Source organism: Triticum aestivum, chromosome 2A, assembly GCF_018294505.1.
Source record: "Triticum aestivum cultivar Chinese Spring chromosome 2A, IWGSC CS RefSeq v2.1, whole genome shotgun sequence".
Taxonomy (NCBI): domain Eukaryota; kingdom Viridiplantae; phylum Streptophyta; class Magnoliopsida; order Poales; family Poaceae; genus Triticum; species Triticum aestivum.
The window spans coordinates 189,716,481-189,724,764 of record NC_057797.1 but is presented as its reverse complement, the minus strand read 5'-3'; the positions used below and the strand labels follow the sequence as shown (position 1 = coordinate 189,724,764).

The 8,284-nt window shown below is 44.6% G+C and overlaps 2 protein-coding genes across 2 annotated transcripts; both read right to left on the bottom strand.

The window, feature by feature from the left end:
- Positions 1-270: 270 nt before the first annotated feature.
- Positions 271-1,547, bottom strand: LOC123188273 (chlorophyll a-b binding protein CP29.2, chloroplastic). Its single transcript, XM_044600322.1, has 2 exons — positions 952-1,547; positions 271-861 (listed from the first exon to the last, which is right to left on the bottom strand). The coding sequence occupies exons 1-2, from the start codon at positions 1,447-1,449 to the stop codon at positions 499-501; spliced, it is 861 nt and encodes a 286-aa protein (XP_044456257.1). The 5' UTR covers positions 1,450-1,547; the 3' UTR covers positions 271-498.
- Positions 1,548-2,233: 686 nt separating this feature from the next.
- On the bottom strand, positions 2,234-7,291 carry LOC123188272 (protein THYLAKOID FORMATION1, chloroplastic). Its single transcript, XM_044600321.1, has 5 exons — positions 6,874-7,291; positions 5,204-5,474; positions 4,517-4,733; positions 2,697-2,812; positions 2,234-2,616 (listed from the first exon to the last, which is right to left on the bottom strand). Exons 1-5 carry the CDS (start codon positions 7,034-7,036, stop codon positions 2,523-2,525), a joined length of 861 nt encoding a protein of 286 aa, XP_044456256.1. The 5' UTR covers positions 7,037-7,291; the 3' UTR covers positions 2,234-2,522.
- Positions 7,292-8,284: the final 993 nt, after the last annotated feature.

The following is an 8,284-nucleotide window of genomic DNA, read 5'->3' as shown; positions in this document are numbered from 1 at the left end:
GGTTTTTTATTTTTCTTTGCTCCTTTTGCGAGCAGTAATACTTTGAAGACCTTGTGATACTTTAAGATTTTTTTAATAATATGGCTGCATGCATCGTTCAGATGTAGAGGCCGGGGGCAAGCCTCCTTTTTCAAAAAAAAAAGAGATAAAAGGGGTAGCAAGCTCAGTGGCAGTGTGGCAGGGCGGTCCCGGTCAATTCTGTAGTGTGATTGCACTTGCGTGGATGCTATCTTTGTAATCGAAAAAACGAAACAAAAGATGAGCTCAAGATTGATGTACAAGTGGATGCATTAAGTCACCATTGGTTCATATTTTACAAATCACCAAGTCCCAGCAGCTCTCCTATGTGATCAGACCTGCATTACTCAACAAAGGATCTTTGCGATACCCTCTCATCCATCACTCGTCATATACAAAACGAAAAGCACGTTCGTTACACGGACGCGCGTTCGTCCATTTTGCAGCCGAGCTGACAGAAATTGCTCGACCACCGACCACTTAAGAGGAGCCCAAGGTGTCGAAGATGGTGGTGTGCAGCGGGTCGCTGAGGTGGGTGGCCCAGTTGTTGAGCGGCCCCTTGCCGGTGGCGGCGGCCTGCACGGCGAAGCCGAGGAAGGCGACCATGGCGAGGCGGGCGTGCTTGATCTCCGCCAGCTGCAGAGTCTCCTTCTTCTCCGGGTCCGCCGCGAGACCCAGCGGGTCGAAGTAGGAGCCACCGGGGTAGAGCCTCCTCTCCGGGTCCAGCTCCGCGTTGCGCTGGAACTCGATGTACCCGATCACCAGCACCTCGATCCAGATCAGCGTGGTGAGCGTGAACGGCAGCGGCTGCCCCAGGTACGACGACCCGTCCACCAGCTCCACCTGCCAGCATCGTCGCACAGATCAGCACGTACGCCCTGCAGTATATATTTAGGGCCTGTACATGCATGAGGTCGAAACGACGTTGCGTACCTTGCCGGCGTCCTGCCAGGTGACGCCGGTGAGCCACTCGACGGTGAGGGCGCCGAGGGTGGCGAGCATGGCCCAGCGGCCGTGGATGAGCTCGCACTCGCGGAACCTCTGGAGGCCGAACACCTCGGCGTAGGGCTGGAAGGGGGTGGACTTGACGTCGGCGTCCTCGAACCGGGTGCCGATGATCTCGCCCGCCAGGTTCTGGGCCAGGTTCTGGTCCAGGGAGTCCACGTCGTACTGCAGGTACTCCGCGGGCTTCCCGAGGCCGAAGGGGTCGAAGCCGTAGTCGCCGACGAGCGTGCCGTCGAGGTACTCGGGCGCCTGCGCGCCGGGGAACCACAGCGGCCGGTCGGTGGTCGGGGGCGCCTTGGCCTTCTTCGGCGGGGCCTTCTTCTTGCCGAAGCCGAACCGCGCCACGATGCGCCCGTTCTGCGGCGCCGGGTCCGCCAGCCGGGTCCCGAGGAACGCGCTCGCCGCGGCGGCCACCGACGAAGCCATGGCTGCTCGCTCCTCCTAGCTTGTCCTCCTCGGCCTTTGCGTGCGTTGAGGTGGCGGGTGGTGGTGCTGTGCTGTGTGGTGTGTGGCCGTCACGGGGTACAAATAGGGTGCTTATAAGAAATTCCCGGTGTTATCTCTGGCGTGGCACATCGGACGGCGACCAGGGCGGCTGTGATCTATCTGACGGGCGCGACCGGCTCCGCCTTATCCGAGTCTTATCTGTATGGCCCTATGAACGGGGGAGGTTGCGTTGGACGTAGGCGACACGTGGAGACCCCGGATTGGATGCTGAGGCTTCAGAGCGCTTGTGATTTGTGGTCTTCAGGGTGCGTGGGACCGGAAAGATATGGCGTAAAAATGGCCTTGCAGCTCTGGCCCTGTAATAACTGTAGAAATGCATTTTGGCCCTTCATGGAAACCATGCAGCTCGCCCTTTGAATTTTCGTATAGCTTGAAATACTACTGGTAGGTCTTAAGCCATTCACACATCTACCTGGCATCATGTAAAATTCCCTAGTTTTTTTAGTACTTGCATTTTATCTGGGTATTTCTGATGATCTGGCATGAAATGATCTATTATTAGCGATGCAAGCGGTATGGGCTAGCGGACAACAGCATAGTACAAATGTAATGTAAAATTTAGGCAAGTGATGAACAAAGTTTAGAGCTAATTGATAAGTTTTGCGGGAAAAAACAGGCTGCGGCTTGCACCCCTGTATCTATTATGATGATTTCCTCCTCAGACACTTGCAACTTCATTCAGCTTTGTACACACAGATTCAGATAAACAACACAAGTCAGAATGATTTCTTTTTCACCAAAATATTTTTTTTCCTCATCTTGTAACATTCACCAGATACCTCTTCATATATTGTCAAAGAAGTGAAGAAAACGATACATTCAAACACAGAGAAGGAGAAATTACAAAATACCAAACTCAATACTACGAATAATGTACTACACTCGCGCGAAGAGCAGCCAAAGATGCCCCCGATAGTTCTCAACGCTATCCAGATGCGTATAACTGTTAATATCTGTTATCCGGACAAGCTGTCCTCTGGGGAAAGGTTGAGTTAATGCTTCAAGGGATAAGCGCTTCCATCGAATTTTGCAACAGCCTCATTCGGCTTGGGCGTCTCCAATCTCTCCTCTCTCTTCTTCTTTTCCCTGCAACGAGAATTCAAGTTAGCTGAGTCCAATTAATTGGAATAAGAGTCTTACACTGTAAAAATGGTTTAAGAGATTACCTCTCGATGTATTCCTTGAGAAGTTCCTTGGCTTGAACCAGTTTCGAGAGTAAGTTGCGGTAAACGTCAAGGTCTCTATCCACGCTCTTTTTATTGATGTTTAGAGCAGCACAAAGCTATTGAGCAAGAAGAAAAGTCAGTATCTATTGTTATATCAGTCAGTATATAAATGCTTCACTGAAATGTCTGATGTACTTCAGTATATGCTAGATGTCTCACTGATGCTTTTCAAGTATTACCCTTAATGCTACTGCTACCAAGTTCTCTGCTGAGCAGCCCTGGCCCAAATTATTAAGCTAGCAGAGTTGTTCTTTTCTCTGGTCATTCAGAGACGAGTAAAGAGAGAAGAGGAAACACAAGAATGTAAATGACATCTTAAGACCAACCAGAAATGGCAAGTTATCATTCGCATAGATCTACTTGAAACACAAAATAGAGAAGTACGCAGTCACAAGGTGGCCTTACTGTACTGAGTAGAAGAGTGTAGCATACCGGTGGAAAGTAGAGGTTGAAAAAAGAAAATCTAGCAACAAACCTAACGTCAATGGATCTGCCCATAGAAATATCTGAATGTGTACATAGACACACCAACAAGCAACATGCACCGAATGAGTTGAATTCCCTAATGTGTTATTTCTATTTCAGCTCAAGAAAAAACAGCATAATTTACAACCTAAACCCCTGAACAATATTGGTGATGGTCAATACAGCAGGCAAGCTATGTAAATACATTAAGATTAGTAGTTCTATGTTTTGCAATGAAAGAACGCCGCGGTGGTCCTAAAGCACTTCTGGTTACTAAATATCAGATGCAAATCATCCCCTCAATTGGTTTACTCCCTCCATTCCAAAATAGATGAAGTTTCACATTTTGCAGTCTAGAGCAATATTAATTGTTTAATTTTTGTGTGCATATATAGTAACTAAAAAGAAAAATGTGAAACTATTATTCATGACAAATTTGAAGGTACAGTCCGTCTCTGACAAATCCAAATAATTTCACTCCCGTTCAAAACATAGATGTCTTTTTAGTCTGTTCACATTTTCTCAAAATATTTGTCCTCCTATATCAATGCCATTGTGTTCCTACTTTGCTCTTGATCATTAAAAAAAGCTACTCCTTTCAAAAGATGGTTAATATTGTTTAATTTTTGTGTGCATATATAGTACTCCCTCCGTTCCAAAATAGATGACTCAACTTTGTACTAACTTAATAGATGACTCAACTTTGTACTAACTTTAAGTTAGTACAAAGTTACAAAGTTGAGTCATCTATTTTGGAACCATGGTTTTTGAGTCGCGACTCATGCGAGTCGCTCTGGGGCAGCGACTCGGAAGAAGTCGAGCCTGCGTTGTGACTAGTCGCGACTCAGAGTCGCGAGTCGACACTAAGCTGAGTCGACCATATTTTTGCGACTCATAGACTAGTCGTCGACTAGTCGCGACTAGTCGAGCGACTCGAAATCCATGTTTGGAACGGAGGGAAAAGTTAGTACAAAGTTGAGTCATCTATTTTGGAATGGAGGGAGTAATTAATTAACTCATTGTGCTTCAGTGCCTTGCTTTGGGGAGGGAAAATAGGCAACTTAATTGTTTTGTGAAGAAGAGATGGGTAATATTGACATTTCACTCACACTGTTTTTGTGCCCAATTCTAGAAAAATATTGTTCTTCACAAAATAAAATAGTCTGGGAAAAACAATTCCTTTCAAAATAAAAATTAGGAAACAAACAATGATGGGAAAAGGAAAAAAATTGGGAAGAAAAAAAGTAACAACTAGAAGGAAATGTGCAAACAAAATAAATAATGGCAAGAACAACCTTGTCCAGTACGGTTGGCTCCGTCGCATTTGAGAGCTCAAGCAAACGGAACAAGCCAACAGCAAAGAACCGGCTGTAGCTGAAGTTTCCCTTACCCTGGGCCCTTTCTGATATATCTTTCAGAATGGACTCTATTTCCCCATCTCTGGAAGAAAATTCAACTAACAAGTTACCATTTTGTGAGCGTGCCCACTCTTCCATCCTTTGTGCATCAGCCCTAAACAGAGAAGTAAAAACTCTTAACATTTGTTTGAAACAAGAAAATTGCTTACAGAGGAAAAACTTTTATTAATGCCAACAAAGCAAACAAACTAGTACCAAATAATACATGAGATTTTGGTGCCAAGGAAGCAGACTAACTAGTGACCCAAGCATACAAACACGTAAGCAACAACTAGTGTAAACTGGGAAATTTTAACAGAAGCAGCAAGGTGCATAAGTTAATAAAACCTCTCTAAGAAAAAAATAAGGGTTTATTAACATATTTAAAAGAGTTGAGGGGTAATAGATATACTCATGCATAAAATTAACAGAAGAGAATTATAACAATCCCACTTGTACCAGTAGTTATGAAAATTAATTTGAGGATTCAGGATATGAACATGGAAAAAGGTACAATCTAATATAAAGATAAAGATGCTAGCATGTCACTGGTTCAAAGCCATTTATATGAGTTCTGATATGCACCTGTATTGCTCAGGATCTTCATTTAACGCCGTTACGTATGACTTGAAGATGGCATCCCTGTCCTCGGTGCTGGGGTACCCTTCCATAAGCTGGTCATAGACGGTGACAAATCCAAGAGCAAACACAGGATCATACTGATAGGTACTTTTGTATCTCATCAGATGTTGCTGCACCAAAAGTTCTTGTAGGACTGTACTGTAAATGCTTGGAATAGGACGTTTGTATGACTTCAGGAAGTTCATCTTTGTATCTGCCACAGTAGGTGGGATATCTGCAAAAGATTCAGAGCAGATAAAAAGGTCAGAAAAAAATCCTTTATTTGGTTATAGTTCACATGATTAAGCTTCTCTTGTGTATATAATCACACCATTTCTCTTTATGTGCATTTTATACACGTTCAAAACGCTTCAGGCTGCATCGTAGTTGCTACACGTTACCATGTCCCAGCAGCAAGAAAGTTGGACTGATACCCATAATTCAACTAACAAAAATCTTTAGCCTTCCAACAGTTGACCCTAAACTTTTTTTGCACAAGGCATGTATAGATTTTAGCACAGGCACAAATGGTGGATAAATTAAGGGATTTGTAGCACAAACACCCTATTAACAGACTGAAACACTAATCATCAGTTCATCACAGGAACCAATCCAAAAGCGACAATTGTTAGGATTAAAGAGTTTAGCAGCATGACCTTCCAGTCCTTGCAGCCCCATGTAGAGGCCTCGCCGGTTAACAGAAAATATCTAAACTTTGCTAGTAAACTGAAACTCCACAAAAGTTTTTTATAAATCGGCCTAAAATAAACAAGTAAAAGCATTAGCCGCTGGCAAACTCATGGAGTCATAGACTGCATGTGCAAGACGTTACTGAGACCATGAGAGGCACAGGTCGGTGCCTTCACCAATTGAGACCTCACCAGCTTAACGAATAAGTATCCATTAAATTTAATAACAAGGTGCCACACTAACTCAGACACTGTAAACTTGCTCTGCTGGTTCATTCTGCAACAGAATTGCTACCAATTGGTTTAGTTGAACCGTTCAATGTCTTAGTTTGCATCGCTCGATTAGTTTCCAGTAGTGCTTTACATACTCTCTTGATAGTACCATCCAGATTAAACCTGTAATTAAATGGAGGGAGGGCCTTTACCGTTAATATTCTAGCTAATTTCCAGGAAATGAGACTGAATTTCAATCACATGAGTAGTATAAGGGAACATAACCATTTCTAATTTCAGGTTGATGTCATATTACCTCGAATGCACAACAGGAACTATACCTTGATGGTAAATAATGAGTTAAAAAGATAACTGTCGCAAAAAGAATCATAGGGTAACCAGTGCCCGGTGGTGCGAAAAATTGAACAATTAGATGCTAAAAATTGGTATAAGGCGTGCTGGCACCCTGTTCAAACGAAACGAGGGTTTGGGATGGGAGCAGGAATGGAACAGGGTGTCATATTACCCCGCTCAAACTCACTAGCTTGCAGCTCAGCGGCACCGTGTATCAGTTCGTACCAAGTACGATGCCCGTCGGTCGCTGCAGCAACGCATCGGCGCTGCCTAGCTCGAGCGGCACCGCAGCGCGAGCTGGATGCAGAGGGATGGGGGACTGCGGCGTCTGCCAGGCCACAAGCAACCATACGAGAGACAGAGCGCGAGCAAACTCACCACCAGCCGTAGCGACGCAGCGCACCACCGAACGTGAGCCCCGCCGAGCCCTCGCGTTGAGCATGACGCCACCGGAGACGCTCACCGCGGCAGTCGCCGTCGACGGCCTCCAGTCGGCCGCTCGGCGCAGTGCAGCGAACGGAAGCGATGATATGGCCGCCATGGGAGAGTCCTCGGGCTACCACCGGCTCTCTCACGGGATACGGCGGCGGATGGTCGACACCGCCGGTGAGGGCAAAAGGGTAATTGCCAGGGGCAGGTGGGAGGAAAGGCTATTGCTCGTCTGGGAAGGGAGGGATGTGATCTTTCTTATCCAGTAGGCGGACAAAGGCTTCCTGGCCACCAGACGTTGCCACATGGGATGGCATTCTTTTGATTGGGAAATATCCCTGGTTTCGAACGGCTTTTTGATGAAATTTCATGGGCTGAGAGGTTGGATTTTGCTTCAGGTTCTGCAATTCGGAGTTCTAGAACGGCATTCTGATGGATTAGTTTAGGACTTCGGCAGCTAATGTCCATCCAAGTGTTTTGGAATGTTGTTATTAGTTCTTGGTGTACACGCAACAAAAGCATGTTGATTTAGCTAACAAGAAAAAACCATGCTATTTTCTTTAAAAAGAAGAACAGGCTGAGGTAGACTTTGTCTAAATTGTTTTTGTACAACTGGATTAAATTTCTATTTCAGATTTGTGTCTTTATTTCTCACGAAAGTCAAAGCATCCTTTATATGTGGGTGTTGGTATAAAAGAATACTCTCTATATCCAGGGGATTAAATACGAGTTAGAGGTTGATCAAACCATCTTTGCCATTCATAAACTTACAACTTTTACTCTCTAGATTCAAGGGCTTAAATTTTTTATCGAAATATTACCCTCTAGTTACTTCTACTTTATTTGCCTCTTAATTACTCTACAATTTTAAGTGCTACATCCAAATTGCAAATTATGCTCGTCTAGTGTATGCATGGTAACATTTTTGTGAGTTCTTATAGTAAGTCAATGTGTTGAGAGAATTTCGCCTGGTCCTAACAATATGGTATTAGAGCTAGTACGCAGAATTTATAGATTTTTTTTCATGGAGTGAAATTTGTAGTTGAGTGGACGTCACGTCAGGATAATAGTAGATTTAGAACACAAGAGCGACAAACTAGTTACTCAGGCTTAGGCTCACAAGGTGCGCAAAAGCCCTACTTCATGCCTTGCTCTTTCTCTTATATATCTAGGATATCAATAATTACAATGTAAGTGGGTACTTGTCGAGTTAGGGAATCTCAACGAGTTATGATGGAGATTTTGACGGTAGTATGGCAAGAAAAACTATGGGAAGCCGATCTCCATGATCCAGTATGCTAAAACTAGACAGAAAGGGCAGATATCCTTCTATTGTGCCCTTCTTGCCCTTTATATAGCT